We start from the raw sequence: 18,960 nt of genomic DNA, 5'->3' as shown, positions 1-18,960 counted from the left end.
CAAGTCCGCGGCAGCTAAACTGGTGAAGAAATCAACCAAGATGTAGAGGGCACCTATATATGAATAGCAATTGCTTCATTCAAAGGCTCCTGAAAGACTTTAAAATTCTGTCCTGTCCTGAACAGTCTATTACAACATTTCCATGTTTATAATCTTGACCACCTGTGCAAGAAACTTGCTTTTGGATTGGTTATTCTGAACTTTTTACAGAAGTTTGTAGGACTTCATTATTAGTTTTTCAACAACATAAAACATGAGAGGATAAATATATTGTAAATATATTGTAAATACTTAGTATATCGGTGGAATGAATTTTTCTGCTGCAACTGACTTAAAAGGTTTATATGGTAAAATTTCATCTTCAATCTAAAATAATTTTTAATATGCCCTGCCATAAAGGTCATGGCACAGGACAGGGCATTATTGGTTAGAATACTAGATGCTAAATACTAATTTTATTCAAAAAAATTGTGGCATATAGTCAGCTTTGTTGAGCAGTTATTTTTTGGCTATTGACTACAGTTCAGCACTTCTTAATAGGTGTAGTAGATAGATAGTTACATAGATAGATAGATAGATAGATAGATAGATAGATAGATAGATAGATAGATAGATAGATAATACATGGAAATTAACTAAGATACACAAAATATATTTACTTTTGAATAGTAAAGTTTATTAAATCGCTTTGAAAAGATGAATTCATAATACACAACATTTTAAAACCATGATGGATTTTAAGCTAAATTTGGAAATCCACCGATATAAAAGCTAAAAAATGATAGTCTAACAAAATCTGTACAATATTCACACTGGGAATAATCCAGTTAGCACCAAACAAGGTAACTTTTTTGATGTTTTTAATCAACATCTAGTAAGGTCTACGGTGCATCTGATACCTGGTCTATCAGAATAAAACAATATCAGAAATCATTTTAACTGCATTTTAACTTTAAGAATAGATGTTTATAATTTTACATAGATCAATAGACATGAATACATCATCACTAGGGCATGTAAATTGGCAAAAATATAGTACAAAGAACAGAACAATGCCTTATGTTTTAGTATAGTGTCCAATAAAAAAAAATGCACGTGACAATTTGGAAGTTTTTATACTGGCACAAAAACTCAATGGTTTAAAGACTGTAGTTCTAGGACCATGGTGGACGACAGGCAGGTCTCAGGTGATCCTCAGTCCATTTTTTTATGGCTAAAGGACATTCCTCATTTGATTTTTATGGGCGTAAAGTGAATATAACTATCGCAGTGAGTAAAAATAGAGATTTTTTTTAAGTTACTTCTTTCAGTAAGTGATATTTAGCACTAAGATTAAACCTGGGGAAAATAAATTTATCGGATAAATAACTTTACCCGTGGAACTAATCACACATGTAACTTTTTTGAGTTCCATATTGCTATTTTGTTTTGCAGGTTCAAAATCTAGCTTTGACAATTTAACCATTTTAACGTCACACTGACATAGCTACTATTTATTCAGTGTCCACAGAGAGGAACTATGATCTATTGAACTTTTCTTGCCATTATAAGTGTTTGAACAGCCACTCAAAAGTTTTATGACCTCAAATTAGATTTTAAAAAGCCTCCACTACAGATTTCTCTGACTGCAGAGGTAAATCACTGGTATATATAAAAATGGGAACACTGGCAAGTTCTAAAAAGGACAGGTACTATACATAGACATCTTAATCACATCATATCATATGTTACTTGAAGATTACTTTAAGAAGAGGATGTAGATGGTCATCATATCTAACTCAGTTTAAAGTTGTCTACAAAGCAACAGTACATTGAGAGCCTCTGTCATAAACCAGTAAACTATCGCTAAATTCTAGGTTTTGTGGTGTTTGAAAATATAAATAGTTCAATGAAAGTAGGTGTAGCTGAAAAAGCATTTTAGCAGGGTAAATACATTACTAAAGCATTATTATATAAACAGCAAGTAAATTAACAAAGGGATACTCTTATCAGTGAATTATGGCCATATTTGCCATCTTCACAAAGGGGTTTATTTGCTAAAGGAGTTCATGACCCAGTGAACCTTTGAAGAAGTCCACGATTCAGGTGCAAGGGAATGTAATGGCATAATATTGCAATGGAGGTCATCACTGGTGCAAATATACTCAATAAACAATATGTAAAAATATGCTTTAGTAGCTATACCCCAATCAGATGAGAAGAATTTACATAATTTACTATAGACCTGCCACACTAGGAAGCATAAAATCATCAGAGATATGAATTGCTATTAGAGTTTATCCGAAGACATAACAACAAAAGTTGTTTACTTTACTTACCAACTGTACAAGATGTATTTTCTTTCGAAACTTTACGTTTTTTCTTCAGCTTGTTACAGAACTGGATCAGAACGGTATGGTTCTGATTCAGTTCTTTAACATGCCTGAAAAGGAAACATAAAGTTTCAAAAACTTGTCAAGACATCTTGTACAGTTAGTCATTAAAGGGGTCACCTAAACAAGTTTTGTTGTTATATCTTTGAATTCTCTTTGTGACTAATACTAGACCGCACACAACTGTCAGGGTTTAGTAGCTGTTGGTGGGCTTTACTATTGCCACCATCCTACAAACATTAGCCAGCAAGATACCACAACTCCTCAGCAGTGCCTACAGCGCATCACCTCTTCCAATTAATAATTGTAAATGAGATTAAAGATGGCAGCAACAGCGCAGAGGGAGCCTTTGAGATTAAACTATGAAGCTGCTGTTGTATCCCTGTGTATCCTTTAGGCGGATTTTGGAGGCAAAACCTGCCAATCCAATATCTGCCTTTGGTTCATAAATCGAGCAGTGACTATACCAATAGGATTTCTCTTTAATACAGTTTATTATATGAAGGGGGCGTTGACAAGCATTTATTTATTCATACTTTTAACTACACTAATCACACTAGGTTGTAATGCTGTCTGAATCCAATATGATGATAAAATGACATACCTACAAACATCATCAGTTGCATGGTTATGCCTTTTATAAATTATTCTGTCAACACAGCCCATGCATTAGTTCCATCCTTCCCAAATGTACTTAAGTTGCTACTTTGGTAATATTCTTAATGTAGGTTTATTAGTATGACTGTCACAGACAGCTGGTTTGACTAAAATGGGACATAATATACTAAGCATTGTGCAAATGTAAAGGGCCCCAACTTACATAAACTGTCTGATGCTGTCTGTGTGCCATACTGAACCACACTGTTAAATTAGAAAGGCTCACTATGTTATGATGGAGAACACAGGTGTCATGTGCTCAATTGAAACAAAACAAATTTTACACATATTCTTTCATTGAGTCGTTGTAGACTGATTTCTTGCTCTTGTCCTCATAAGCTGATGTTGTCTTGTTGTAGCCTGGAGTTTTAGCTGACACATGATAGGAAACAGCTTTGTATCTGCATGAAAAATAATGTCACAAATAAATTAATAAAATCAGTGGGATGATCAAACACATTCTAATAGCAAGCACAGAAAAATGTGTAATATCAATAAACCCATAAGCAGTGTAACACAATTTTCTTGTGCTAGTATGCCACCAGTGAGTTGGGCAAAGGGTGAGCCGAATAACAGCTCACCCTGCTGCCGCTCAAATTCCAGGCGGTGTAAAATACTATTCCCCCTCCCAGTCATTGCAACTCAAGGGAGAAGTAATTTGGTGTCCAGCAATTGCCAGAACCCCGAATTACTCTTGCAGGGGGTTGTGCTATAGTGGCACTTAGCTCAGGCGCTCATCTCCTAGCGCCGAGCACCGAAACCACCTGCTTTGATTTTCTGTGGTAGCTGATCATATTCAGAAAAAAAAACGAAATTCATCCTGAACATTGCAGATTGGGGCTCGTATCAAACAGAATTATTTGAGTGCACTCAATTTGACTTAACTACCTAACTACCGCATCACGCCAATGGGCGTGAACGCGGTAGCAGCCCCAGGACCACCTAACGCTGATTGGCGTCAAGTCCTTGAGCTGTAGATGAGCAGGGAATGCGTGCGCGCATGCACAATCGTTCCTTGCCAATTCATGGAGCCCCACTCCATGATCAGCATGCTAGCTGCGATCGTGGCTAGCAGACTGTTTTCAGCCGAAAGGGGAAAGAAATCCCCTTTGTTTACGTTTGTACAGAGCTGCGATCTCCTGAAGCGTGGTATGTCCCTCAGAGTGGCTGGGGAATGAAGCCCTCTCATAGGCTGATGCCTATGAGAGGCGGGGAAGAGGACGGATTGCCGTCCAGTGCTAGTTTAGGACGGGGAAGGAGGGAGGGAAAAAAAAAGATTGCAGCAGCGATCAGAGACCTCTTAAAGAGTGTCCTATTAAAGGCCTGGTTCACACCTAAAACCACTAGCAGATCCGCAAAATGCTAGCAGATTTTGAAACGCTTTTTCTTATTTTTCTGTAGCGTTTCACCTAGCATTTTGCGGTTTTGTGAAGCGTTTTTGGTGTAGTAGATTTCAAATATTGTTACAGTTAAGCTGTTACTGAACAGCTTCTGTAACAAAAACCACTCTGAACTGCTGTTTTTCAGAGCGGTTTGCTGTTTTCCTATCCTTTACATTGGAGGCAGAAACGCCGCCGCAATCCAAAATCTGCAGCAGCCCGGGAGTATGCATTTCTGCAAAACGCCTCCCGCTCTGGTGTGCACCAGCCCATTGAAATACATTACCCAAGCGTTTCCACATCCGCAAGCGGATCGAAAAACGCTGCCGAACCGCTCTGGTGTGCACTAGGCCAAAGACAAAAAAAGGAGGGAAAATTCATTTGTATGCTAAGTTGTAGGGCTGTGCTGACAAAGCTGCACAGCACTGTATTGTTAAAAATGGCCTGGTCACTAGGGAGGTGCAAGCCTGTGGTCCTGAAGTGGTTAAAAATGCAACATTAAAATGACAGGGGGGTGACAGTAATTATGAGCATAGAACTTCATACAAAGCTGCCTAAAGTGTGTGTGAGCAATGGTGGACAAAGCCAACAGTGGACCACTGTGCATAATTAATGTGTGTGTGTGTGTGTGTGGGGGGGGGGGGGCATGCAAGTGGGTGTGGTCATAACAGATCATGGGTGGATCCAAAAATTGTCACTAACATAAAAGTATGTGAGCCTAGGCTGCATTCTGTAGGCACTGTAATGTAGCACATATTTTCTACCCATTGATTATGTCTTATGCATGGCAATTATTATCACTTCCCCTCATACAGCAGTGTCACACATGTTACTTAGAAAAAGATAAAAACTTTTAAAAATGCAAATTTTCCCAAAAATTACCATACCATTATTATTAATATTATTATTCTGTGTTTATAAAGCACTGATATCTTCCATAGTGTTTTTATTAATGTTACTGACTGTCCTCAAAGGAATTTACAAATCCCTACCATAGTGTATGGTTGAACTCGATGGACGTATGTCTTTTTTCAACCAAAATAACTATGTAACTGTGTCTAAAGTCTTTCAACCATATTATAACTGTACTGGGGCAGAGGCACCCGATATGTCAAAACATTTTTAAAAATATCTACAATACACTCAGTAATTAAAAGAGAGGAAATTGATTACCTCTCCAGAAGGGAGGAAACCAGTTCAACTGGAAAAAGATGTACTCGCTTGCCTTCTCAGGTCAGTTCAAACAATGTGCCTGTATACCCACTGCTGTGTGCGAGAAAGGGTGGCGCAGGCACCCAAATTTCACAGCATAGCCACAATTTGTAATGGTCCCTTTGGGCGGCACCCAAATTTCCTGCTTCGGGTGAAACCATGGTTGTGCAGCTGCAGTAGCAGCACCCATGCAGCTGCAGTGAGTACTTTGTAATCACAACTACTATGAGACATCCCAAGCTATCCACTGAAGGTGTGTGCACAGGGCTATATTTGTATGGGTGCTACTTCATTAACCTTTTAGAGATCCTTATGATTTGATAGGATGCAGGTGAAGAATGAAAACTTTTGCATCCTACCAGCAGATGTTTTTTGTTCTTTTTAAAGAATGCAGTCCAGGTTTGGTGGATCACACAGGCTCTCCATTTTTCTCTAAACTTAGAAAATTAGGACTAGTGTGTCCGTGGAGAGCATTCCATATACAGCGTACAGTGTATTCTTGCATTATTTTGGATAACTTACGTGGTCTCTTCTGGCATTAAACCTCTGCATGCGATACACATCATGATGCCACCAATCACTGAAACTCCTCCAGCTACCCATCCAACAAATAATGCAGAACCAAAGGTGTATCTGTAATAAATGCACATAATTATTAGTCAGTTAAGAAAAGCCTACGGTAGAAGAGTGTATATGATACTATATTTCATCTTTTACATTATAACACCTCTTAGGGCTCTTTCACAACAGAGCCCTTCTCCTGCGTTTCAACGCAAAGGCAGTTCTTTGCGTTAACCAAGGTAAAATGAAAGTCCATAGACATTCATTTTACCTTTCACACTCGACGGTGCGTAGCGATTCGACGCACCCGGGAGCGTCGATCCGCCGGGAGTCTGCGTTTTTCCGTCGGGTTCAATTATAGCTACCGCCGCTGATTGCGTCGCACCGCAGATTCCCGACGACACGCTGCAGGGCATATACGGTGTGCAGGAAACGGCTACTGCACGCGTTGATAGATGTGAAAGAGGCCTAAATGCAAATCTTCTTAAAAATCCCTGGCTATTTTTTAGGATTTTGGAGGTGTGCTCTTTTAACTTATAACTCTTTTAACTTATGTATTGTTTTTAGAGGACAAATGGGGCTCAATTTCTTTGGCATAAATTAGCTGATGAAAAATAGGTTTATTTCCCATGGTATGCTGAAACCAGGAATTTGTCGCCTGTCAGCTACTTCCGTTCCCCAGCCAGGTGCTTGCTAGTGCCTAGCATGGGTGTTTAAAGGATGCCTCCCCCCCTTCATTGGGTTACATCTGAGCACAACAGTTGCCATGCTCAGACATGATGTGTTTTGGATTTTTGCTGCCAGGTAACATCACCGCATGTCAAATGATGATACACACAGTGTTACCAAACACTGCCATCAAATCAGCATGACATCTTTCGTACAGTAGATAAAAATGGGAGCCTTTGTATTCCTCAAATTTTAGGTATCCTTTAAAAGATCACTTTAGCCAAAAATTAGTGCCACTTCCTGATGTTCCTCCTTATGAGAAGTGCATGGAATTAACAATCGAAAGCTGTACATTTCCTAAGGGTCACACTTAGAACTGCATACGTTTTTCCTGAGCCCTGAAAACGCATGCAGAATCACACATATTACTCTATGGGGTGTGAATTTTTACTTGCAGGAAAAAAAACATTTTTTCTGCATGTGTACGAAACTCATACAATTCTCACACAATGCTTTCCTAAGGGAAATAAAAAAAAAAACCTCATGAGTTTTTGATTTTTCTAAGGGAAATTTAAAAAAAACTTATGAGTTTTTGATGTGTTTTTGATTTTCCTACGGGAAAATAACAAAAAAAATCCCTTTTCACTTGACTATTATGAATATTCATTAGAAACACATAATGGAAACACATGAAAAAACTCACATAAAACTCACTCGAAAAAAACACATTGCAGATAAAACCGCAGGAAAACTCATGACAGAACACTGCTGGTGTTCTGCATGGACAAGTGTGATCCTAGCCAGGGCCGGTTTAATAGGGCTTGGGGCCCTGGGGCAAACTAAAGTGTGGGGCCCTCCCTGCCCTGTAGCAAAATAATGCTCAATTTAGATACCTTGGATGGGGGAAATCTCTGAATGCGCCAGAGGCTTCCCTTGCACTTCCTCACTGATCCATTCCAGCACTTTCCACACACGAAAACTGTTTACAAGTGCTTGACTAAGGCATTGTGCAAATGCAACAGTAATGGATCCACTCAAGCTCAGCTCTTTCCACAGATCCACGAGTGGGTCCATGCTACACAGGCCAGTGCAGCTATGCTTCTGGGGTGTCGGTTCTAGATTGGCCAGGCAGTGTAGGACAAGGTATCTAAATGGGCACATAGCAAATCTTACAGGCATGCTTTAAACTTCTAAAGAAGATGTCAGTGCTAAATAATTATCTAAATGGGCAACTTACAGTAAAAAAAGAAAGAGGTACATTCACTAGCTGCTTATTTACCAGAAAGCAGCAATGCCAGCACAGACCTTAAATTACTGTTGATTGCTCTGACCTTTGGATTCCTGTCACCACAGCCAGGAGAGGGGTACTTTGCAGGAAGCATGGATTGCTTCTCCTTTTATCCAGTCCTGGAAGAGGAATGTCAGAGTGCACACTGTCTGTGTCTCTCCTTTCCCTGTCCCCATTAGGCTGCAGTACAAGAGGGATGCACTCAGAAGAGGGAGGTGGGGCAACACACACAGGCTGCTAAGCTGAGAGTCCTCTCAGCTGATATAGAAGCAGCATGCAGCGCCTGTACTTCCATACATTCACCTCAGTCTCTACTGCGTGGAGAGGTGGGCGCAAGGAGGCTGCAGAAGTCAATACTTACTCCTGCAATGGTTTTCAGGTGTCGCTGCCACGAGAGAGATACACACATTTGCACACAGAAGCTGCAGACAGCTTTCCCAAATAAAGTACAGCTGTAGCAGACACTTCTGCGCCCCCTAGAGGCTGGCATCCATAGCAAGCATTATGCCTGCATGTCTCTGTATACGTCACTGCTACACTCACAGGGACCTGGGGATCAAAATGCAGTATTTGGCAGGGTCAGCAGTGTGCGGCCCCTGCAGAAGTCGGGGCCCCGGGGCAATTGACCCCTTTGCCTCTATGGCAGCGCCGGCCCTAATCCTAGCCTTAGAAAGTCTGCAGACCTGAAACCCCAAGCTAAACATTTAATTGTTGGAAAAATATAAGAAGCTGCTTTGGCTGTTTTCTACCCTGGCATTTGATGTCTTCTTCCAAAACTTGAATTGTAATGACTATTAAATTCTAGTATGTACATACTTATATAACTAGGAATACCTTGTCTGTAGAGTCTGTAAGCCTCCCATTCCTCCCATGCCACTAATGGCTCCACCGGTGTACATGGTGGAAGTAGTCATCCAGAAGTTGGTCACCAACATATTGGCAAATACTGAGACACCAATTATTGAACATAGTCCTGGACAAAGACACAATGTAAGATAATTAATAATGCATTCTTGTATAATATTGGTTATTATTTAAAAGTTTCATTAATTTTTCTAGGTCCCCATAAGAATTCAGTCACTGAGCACATCACTTGATCCTACTTTGCAACCTTTTATAAACATTGTGTTTGTGGAAAGCAAGGATGAGAGGGCAAAAGCAAAATTATTTGCACCTCATGTGAAACTGAACGTTAGTTGACACAGGCCCCAGCAGTGGGGGTTAACTCACCTTGGTCGCTGCCTCATGTACCAGCACTCCACACTCCTCTACATTCTCCCAATACTTCCTTCTTCTGCTCCCGATACTTCCTCTATCTGGTTGTGAAGCAGGAAGTGTTGGAAGGATGTAGAAGGATGTAGAGCGCTGGCACCAGAGGAGTGATGAAGGTGAGTTAACTTCCACTGCTGTAGCCTTCAAATATCACTTGAAGCTGAAGAATTGCAGCTCTTGCCCTGCCAAACTAACCTAGCAATAGCAGGATGACATTAGCACAGCCTTCATCCACTATCACTAAAGGCTATGCTGAAGAACCTCTCCTTTTAAACTAACAGGTTTCAGGGAATTCTTACAATATCCATTGTTATTCATTTCAATGACTTCTGACACCATGACTGCTGTGAGTCAATCACAGCAATCACAGTTCTTAAAATGGCACAGACAGCTCTGATCTTAAGGTGGCTAGAGCTGTCTGTTCTGGAACAGGTTAAGGTACTACTGAGTACAATGAAATTAGATTATCTTTCACACCTCTTCAATACAATGCATTTCAAGCCTCCAGCAAGCAAGAAAATACTCATAGTATTTTTGACAGTACTTTTCTCCTACTTGTTGGTTGTTTTTCAATTGCAGAATGTTGAAAAATATCTCCTAGGAGAAAAAGTGAATTACATGTGGGCCCAGGTGTACTGTAAAATTGTAAAGTATAGGAAATTGTAATCATTAGAGAGAGTCTGAAGCCATAATTAAAATGACTTTTTTCCTTATATATAGCAGGGGCATGTGTGCCCCTGCTAAAACGCCGCTATCCTGCGGCTGAACGAGGGTCCTTTCCCCTCCAAATCCCCCCTGTGCTGCCCGGGGAGCGCTTCCGTGTGAGGCAGGGCTATGAACTGCAGCTCTGCCCCACACGCGTCTGTCAGCGGCGGATCTCCGCCTCTCCCCCGCCCCTCTCAGTCTGCCTGCGCTGAGAGGGGCGGGGGAGAGGCGGAGATCAGCCGCTGATAGACGCGTGTGAGGCAGGGCTGCAGCTCATAGCCTTGCCTCACACGGAAGCGCACAGGGGTAGCAAAGTCTACGACCAAGTTGGTCGTGATTTTGCAGGGGGGGATTTGGAGGGGAAAGCACCCTCGTTCAGCTGCGGGATGGTGGCGTTTTAGCAGGGGCAAACATGCCCCTGCTATATATAAGGAAAAAAGCCATTTTTATTAAGGCTTCAGAGTCTCTTTAATTTACATTCAGTAAAGTTCCTCTTTAACTTCACTGGAGTTAATTACAAGGCTAGACATCAGTTCTTAGTGATTTAAAATATATAGGTCTCAATTAATAAGTAAAAAAAGGCTTCCTAGATGTTTATTATGTGCTGTTTTATCATAACATATCATAAGTATTTGAAAATACCTTTTTAAAATGTAGGAAGTAAAATGGTACTAGTATGTAAGAGAAAGAATAGCTTTGTTTTACATGGGAAAACTCTGTTTAAATACTTTTATGTATGCTTTAACTCAAAAGGTTTTTTTTATCGATAAGGCGCAACACATCTTTTATGAGAAAACGTAGGAGAAAATCAAAGAAAAATATCTCACAAATTGCACAAATACCAAATAGGAAAATAATTGACAGAAATAAAAAGGCAATTGACTAAAATCACAACACAAAACCAAAAACAATAAAATTGCTTCACAGTTTTTGTCTATTTCTGTAAAATGAAACTCATCCTTGCTTTTTGCCTGTACTGTAAACACCTATCTCTCTACCCGCTGCACAATTCCTGATATGAAGTCAACAAGTACAAAACCTACAAGAAGGAGAAAAGAACCCACACTGCTTGCTAGCAGGATGCTTATTGAATGAATTCTGGTGCTAGCCCTAGATGCTAATGTTGTCTGCCAACTTGGAATGACTAAAATTAGCATGAAATGGCAAATCCTACATAAAAGTGCAATTTCGAATAAATGTACCACGTGGCAAATCTTGCCTGCTCAACCCCAGTGGGTACTTGTTCCACCATAATATTTGAGGATCTGTACATTGCAATGACAGTACCTCAGATCTATGTTTCTGCTAGCTACCACAACCCCTCCATATCAACATGTTAAAGAGACTCTGTAACAAATTTTTCAGCCTTAGTTCTTCTATCCTATGCCTGTTCTAATGTGCTCTGGCTTACTGCAGCCTTTCCTAATTGCACTGTCTCTGTAATAAATCTTATCTCCTTTCCTCTGTCTTGTCTGTCGGGCTAAGGCTTGAATGTGTGGAATGTGCAGGGCTGCTTGTGATTGGATAGAAGCGACACACACCCTCTGCAGGCCCCCTGCACACTCTGTATGACTCACACACTCTGTTTATGTGAGCCTATCACAAGCTGGTTAGTTTGTTTGTAAACACTGCCTAAAACTGTTCATTACAAGCCAGGATTGCAGCAGAGAGTGGCAGAAACAGCACAGAGGGGCCCAGAAGAAAATAAGGAATAGAATGGTATGCTTTTTAGTGTAAGAATATTAGAGTACAGATTCTATTTAAGTATCATTGCCAAGTGACAAAAAACTGAAATGATTTACTCATAATCATTTTTATATGTTTTGGCTATTAGAGTCATTTATTATGAGAAACATGCTCAACATACTTTACAAGCTAAGCAACATGGCTGAAGCTTGTTTTCATCACTCCTTTGTAAAGTAAGAATAGTACAAACATTAATGTGTGATCTTGCTTGCATTGCAGTTATTTTCATATTACCAGTTTAATTGTTGTTTAATGTGTCTTGCAATTTCTATGACTATTAATTGAAGGTGGGGTTTTTCCTAGATGGATCTGCTTTGCACCTAGTTCAGTATTTACTACATTGACATGAATAAGCAAGCTTTTTGTAGAAATTTGATCTATTTTTCATATTTACACCGTTATATATTTATTAAAACTTTCTGTTCACAATTTTTTACAATTCTTCGAAGTTAGGACTGAGGCAGAGGGGGGCGTGGCATTTTTAAAGTGCTATGATTTGGGGGTTTGTCAATCATCCCATGAATTAAATCAATATGATGCCAATTGCCTATAGCTCTCATCAAAGATAAACTTTGATTACCTTTTACCAACAGCTTCTGCATAGGTGATGGTTAAGTGATTCCCATTCTATGTATTGGGCAGTTCTGGGTAGGCAGTGGTTAGGCTTGAAACAAGCAGGCAGAGAAACAAAAGAGCAGTTTTTGTTTTCAATCAATGTTTTTTCTCAATTTAATTTTATATTCTTAGCAGCTGCCAGATAAACTTGGCCCGCTGAGTGTATTCACATGCACGGTTACTGTCACCTTCAGGGATTGTAATTGGATTCATCAGTTGAGAATGCAGGGTTGCTTTGGAGTTATGTTGCTAAGGAGTGGGGCTAAAAGACAACAGCTCGGTACAGTTACTTACCATGAACCCTTTATGCCACATTTTTGCTTTTTTTCAATAAATATTCCAGAAATGCTAATCACTATTATGGATTAACAAAAATATTTTGCATGCTTGGAACATAGCCATGTGAGCAAATAAATACAGATTAGAGTTGTGTAAGTGCTGAGGTGTGTAGAGTTATTATGAACATGATCAGATTTTTGAATTCTCTTTTTTATGGGATATGTGTGTGTGTGTGAATGTGTGTGTGTATCATTCTCTGAATAATAATTGAGAGGGAGTAAGGCTCACTAGTTCTATAGAACCCTTTAATGCCACATGACATTTTATCTTTTTCAATAAATATATGTTTCACAGTTTTGCCATAAATGTTTTTCACTATGGATTAACCAAAATGTTTTCTGATTGTAAACATAAATGTAGAGAGTTTTTTGTAGTACAGTATTTCCAAAAAGAAAATTATCCTGACTGACCCAAAATATAATTAGTTGTATCTATTTTACCATATATTATTTAAGTATTTATTTATTGAAACAGAGATTTATAATGTTCATGTGCACAACAGTCTACATTCACAGATCCCTGTTTTGTCATAACACTGATCTGCTGTTCTTCTTCGAACTGGTTACAAAAGAAATCATAATTACTCTCATTTTTGTGCATGGCATTGCCAGTTATCCTTGGGGGAGGTGTAGATGATCTTTTTCCCCTTTAATGTCTCTGCAGTGAATTGAGTACACACATTTTAGAAACTCGACTCTCTTAGCGCCAGAGCCCACTAACGCAGTTGTGCGCAGTTGTATCCGCCTCTGTCCACTTTTCAGCATCTGCAACATTGATGTGTTGCTGAAAAGTGGACACAACTGCGCGCATCTGCGTTAGTGGGCTCAGGCCCTTAGTATATGTTCCTACACAGCAGACAAGCTTGTGTTTCCTAGGTTTTTAAAAAGAACAAGGGGCATGATCTGCATATGAAGAAAAAATAAGGTTTTACCATCTATTTATAAAAGTTTTTTTTTAATAGTAAGAATGATTAACATGTGGAATGTTTTACCACAGGATGTAGTTATGGAAAATGCGATCTTCATTTAAAGGGGGCTTGGATGCTTTCCTTGCATTGAAAGACATTTGTAGCTATAATTACTAGGTAAATCCAAGCAGAGGTGATCCAGAAATTTTATATCACTGCCACCTTGAGTTGGAAAGGATTTTTTTTTCCTTTAAAGACTCATTGGGCAAGCCTTGTAAGGATTTTGTCTGCCTACCTCTGGATCAACTGGAATATCTGAGGGTGTAGGACAGAACTGTACCTATTTTTTTTTATCCCTAGTTAAAGGACCACTATCACGGAAAAAGTAGGCAGTTAAAATCTGACCAGTCCATGGCCAGTCCATCTCCTCATGGGGGATTCTTGTTTTCAACAGCATTTCCGAAACAGCAGTTGCGAAGTTTAACTGACAAAATAGTGTGCAAGTGATTAGGGAGGCCGGCTGGTATCTTACTATTTGGGCAGTTGAACTGCTGTTGAAAACAAAGAAAAGCCTGAGATTCCCCACGAGGAGATGAACTGGCCCAAAACCTGTCGGGTCTGTAAGGTTTTTACGGCCTACTTTTTTCACAATAGTGGTCCTTTAAACTTAATGAACAAATTTTTATTTTTTCCTACCAAACTAACTATGTAATTGTGACAAACACCAGTTAAACCTGTTATGTGAAAATAACTTTATTTGTCTTTTACATGTTAACCCAAAATTAAAATGTAAAGAAAAAACCTTGCTCACCTGCCACAATAAACAAAACTCCAGATGTTAGAGTAATGTTAGCTTTGGCAGCATCTTCCATGCTTCCGATCCTAATACATTTCAGAGCAAAGATTGCTATGAGTAAACCAATTGCTCCAAGGACAATCCCAACAATCATCAGGGCTCTGCATGCCTGGAACATAGCTGTGTGAAGGAAATAAAGTCCGATTAGAGCTTTGTAGGTGCTCCTTGTTACACAAAATGGGATGCAGTGGGAAGCATTATTTTTAGATTAAATTGATTTTATTATGAACATGATCAGATTTTTCAATTCTCCTTTTTATGGTGTGGTGTGTGTCTGTGTCTGTGTGTGTTTGTATATCATTTTCTTAATAATTAATAACACTTGAGGGTTAATTCATAAATAAGAAGTGATATGAAGCATGATAAAGTAGCTTTATGTTCACTACAAACATGCAGTCATCTGCATGAGAATTTATACTGTTTTTAATATCTGACTAAAATTGTTTCTCATTTTAGTATGGCTGGCAATCCCGCAGGAGAAACATTTTGAGAAAAAAGCATAACGTACCTGGCTCTAATATGGCATCTGCAAATGACTAGCCCTTGTGGCCATTAATCATCAACAGAACATTTTCATTTTCTTTGAAAGCTTTCTTAAATATAATGACTGACTACCCCTAAAACCTAAGAAACAAGTTTATTCCTAGGGTGATATTTTCACATCTTATCAATAAAATACCTTTTTAGCCACCAGCGAGCAAGAAAATACTCAAACTAATTTTGACAGTACTATTTATTTTCAACTACTTTTTGGTACTTTTTCAATTGCAGATGGGGCCCAAATTCACATTTTCTCCTGAGCTTTCTCCCAGGAGAATAATTTTTTTTATAATTTTTCATCTTCTATTTAGAATAACTTTTCAGCACTTTGCAGTTGAAAAAGTACTAAAAAGTAGGTAAAAGGGTACTATCAAAACTATTTTCAGAATTGTCTTGCTCGCTGGTAGCTGAAAAGCATTTTAATGACAAATTTGAAAATATCACTTCGGAGAACTCAGGAGAAAAAGTTAATTGCATACGGGCCCAAGTGTAAAAGTTTTTTTTTTTTATTATGTTCTAGGAGAAAACTTGGGAGAAAAATGTGAATTGAATTGGGCCCAATGTCTGTCCACCCCATAATCTAAAAAATAAAAGGCCATATGCAATTAACTTTTTCTCCTTTGTTTTCTCCTAGGTGGAATTTTCATACCTTGTCAATAAAATGCCCTTTAAGCCACCAGCAAGCAAGAAAATACTCAATATAATTGTAATATTACTTTCTCACCTACTTTTTGGTATTTCACAATATTATGAAAATTATTTTAAGAAGTTAAAAAATTATATCCTAATAACTTTTACTCCAGAGTTTTCTCCTAGGAGAACAATTTAAGAGAAAAAGGTGCCCTGGTATGTGTAAAATAGATTAAAAGCAGTTTAAAATCAGAAAAGTGAGGTGGCACTGGCAAAATCCTTGTATGAAACATACAAAGAGAGCCTCCCTTTGCTATCGGTTATTGCTAATTGGCACTGTGATTGGCCTGAGGAAGCGGGCTAGGATCTGCAAAAGGCGTTGCCTGTGCTGAATAAAATTATTTGTTTCATACAAGGATTTTATTATTGATGTAAGCCACCTCACTTTTCCAATTTTAAACAGATTTTAATCTATTTTACACATACACGGGTGCCTCTTTCCCTTTAATTGTGCAGAGTTATACCCCCAACACCCCCTGTTGTAGGGATTAAAACAGAGCACCTGTGGTTCTTCACCACAGAGTGTTGCTGCCATCAATCTTTCATAAAGAGAGAGACCACACTGAGGTCCGGCTGGACCACCCCGAGTGGAGACAGGTTTATTGTCGTCCCCCGCTTCCTGCAGTTGGTTGCCCCTTTGCAACTTACCTTTGTGAGTAGTAATTTGTAATGCTTTCATGTCATTTATTTTAACACACTACACCAGTTTGGCTCCCGCTTTTTGTCTCCTGTACTGTTTGCCTAGGGTGCTGTGACACCCATCCCACTCTGTTTCTCCTTGGAGATACTTTTTCACCTTGGGTTTAAAATAACTTTTCAGCACTGTGCAAATGAAAAAGGTTTTTTTTTTGCTTGCTGATGGTTGAAAGGGCATTTTATTGACAATGTAGGAACATACCATTTAGGTGAAAACACAGGAGAAAAAGGGAATTACATATAGGCCAAAGTCCTCCTGAATTATGAGAGTATTATGTTTTTAAAAAAATTTATTTTGAGTGTTTTTTTAACTCCTACCATTCAAATCCTCTCAGACTTGATGACATTTCACACAGTATAGCAAAAGTCTTGCATTTAGGATGGCTTTAACCTCCTTAGCGGGAACCCAGTGCTACACACGGGGTAGCCCCCACGGAGGATCACATGGCCACAGGACTTTAAAAAAATGGTGGCTAGCTAAGCGTATGCACAAAGTTGCACCGGTCCCCGGCGATCGCCCGAAACAAGTTCCGCTATACGTACCCCCCAGCGTTCCCACGCCGGCGCAGCCGCCCAATCGGCTCCAGGCTTTGCGATGATGGCAATGGGGATTGACGTCATCTCCGATCGTCGCCATAGCAACGCCGGAAGCCGATCGAGAAACTGCGCTTTCCGCGGGATCGTGGCAAAGTATGTATAGCCGGAGGCAATCGGCGGGCATGGGGGGGGGGGGGGGAGCAACTTTTAGCATACGCTTACCTAGCGAAATGCTAGCTAAAGCGTTTAGAAATTTTTTGGAGGGCAAAATACCTCCTGGCGGACACAGCCTCGGAAACTGCGTGCCGCCAAAGGGGTTAAAAGAACTCTTGTGTGGTTAATTATAACCACATTTAGAGAATACAGTTTAATTGTAGTGCCATAAAGCTAGCCAAGAAGTAACTCATGTCCTTCAAGGAATAACAATGATGTGAATGTGAACTCCGCAAATTAAATAATACAACATTCTAATAACAGAATAAAATATTTCAAAATGAACATATGGGTCTAAACCGAAGCTAATTATTTCTTTATTCAAAGCCCATTAATCAGAAAGGTGTGGGTGGCAAATAAATCAGGCATAAATGAAAAGGAAGTGGCTGATAAGGACCTGCATACGTGAATCATGCCCGATAAGAAATGTTCTGCCTTTGGAGAACAAAAGACCAGATTCATATTTAGGATAGGGGAGTGCTTGGTTTTATCAGCCCTCACAGACTTAAAGCCATTGCCCCAATTACAGAATATACCGTAGAAGCTATGCAGAGAAGCTATGTATGTAATTTATGTTAATTTGAGATTTGATCTATAAATTTACATGGAAATAATATCTTTAAGGAAGAAAAAAAAACTTGAGTACTTTCTTAGCTTTTCTCCAGAATGTCAGATAACAGTGTGAATTGATAAGAGGTAGTGTTTGCCTATTTCACGCCTAGAGTTTACTTTGCAAGTGACTTTCTACCACACCTAATAAATGACAGAACGTTGGATTTGAATCTTAAGATCGGACCATGTAATAAAATGTATGAATATGATATTTGCATGTCACCAGAATGCATGAATGATATATGCCCTTTTGTAATAACAGTTGACAAGCTATATGAATGCTGTGGTATAAAATTAAGGCTAATTATTATAAAACTGTGCCAAATGATATCAGACTTCTAAATAATAATACAAATTATACCAATAACAATATAATAATGATACATATAGAAAATCCGGGTGTACATACACACTCATGCGTGCGCGCGCACACACAAACACACACACTATTTTCCAAGATGCATAATATATACATATAGTATAATATATACATATATAATATTATATATAGTAAACTTTGTAGACCTGGTAAACCAAGGATGGTAAAGTAGGGTCGGCATTCTGTTAATCCTGAGCTCTGTCTCACGCAACTTCTCCACAAGCCTTGGTACTGAAATACGGCGGTCACTGGGTTATCATAGAGGTCCTGTGTGGCCCACGGATCTAGTACTGTGGCTGCAATGATGCCAGCAAAACCCAGGGCTGAGACAACAAAGCCCATAGTTTGGCACATTGTGACGGACATGGTTAGAAGATGTTGATGGGTCCAGGTAGTGCTGTCTACTGCTGCTTTGGTTGCTGCTGATTTACTGGAGTCCCATTCTGAAGGACAATTATAACCACCCCTTTCCGTCCCTGCTCTGTTTGCTCAATATGTTTTCATAAGATATCACAGTTTCGCCCTTATTGTGGGTAGTGTGTGGTCGAGTTTCACATGAGACTCAACAACAGAACACTGAGCTGTGATAAGTGAGGAACACAAAGCGTGATGTCATAGCTACTAGCATATGGCATCATCTTACATCGCCACCGCAGTTTCTGTATTGACTAACTGTTTCGATTTAATTGATAATATTTATAGCTAATGGTCAATA

General features: G+C 39.3%; 1 protein-coding gene across 1 annotated transcript; it reads right to left on the bottom strand.

Annotated features, from left to right (window-relative positions):
- Positions 1-2,858: 2,858 nt before the first annotated feature.
- Positions 2,859-18,611, bottom strand: CLDN18 (claudin 18). The gene is made up of 5 exons (XM_068279128.1): positions 18,392-18,611; positions 14,534-14,698; positions 8,973-9,111; positions 6,143-6,253; positions 2,859-3,430 (listed from the first exon to the last, which is right to left on the bottom strand). The coding sequence occupies exons 1-5, from the start codon at positions 18,609-18,611 to the stop codon at positions 3,310-3,312; spliced, it is 756 nt and encodes a 251-aa protein (XP_068135229.1). The 3' UTR covers positions 2,859-3,309.
- Between the last annotated feature and the right edge of the window lie 349 nt (positions 18,612-18,960).

Source organism: Hyperolius riggenbachi, chromosome 4 (genome assembly GCF_040937935.1).
Source record: "Hyperolius riggenbachi isolate aHypRig1 chromosome 4, aHypRig1.pri, whole genome shotgun sequence".
NCBI lineage: Eukaryota > Metazoa > Chordata > Amphibia > Anura > Hyperoliidae > Hyperolius > Hyperolius riggenbachi.
Note: the sequence above shows the minus strand (reverse complement) of the source record. Positions and strands in the feature narration are given on the sequence as shown.

Coding starts and splice junctions, on each gene's coding strand:
- CLDN18 (XM_068279128.1), bottom strand. CDS start 18,611: ATGTCCGTCACAATGTGCCAAACTATGGGCTTTGTTGTCTCAGCCCTG. Junction 14,699..18,391: donor TACCATCCTTGGTTTACCAG/GTCTACAAAGTT, acceptor TCCTTCACACAG/CTATGTTCCAGGCATGCAGA. Junction 9,112..14,533: donor AGTTTTGTTTATTGTGGCAG/GTGAGCAAGGTT, acceptor GTCTTTGTCCAG/GACTATGTTCAATAATTGGT.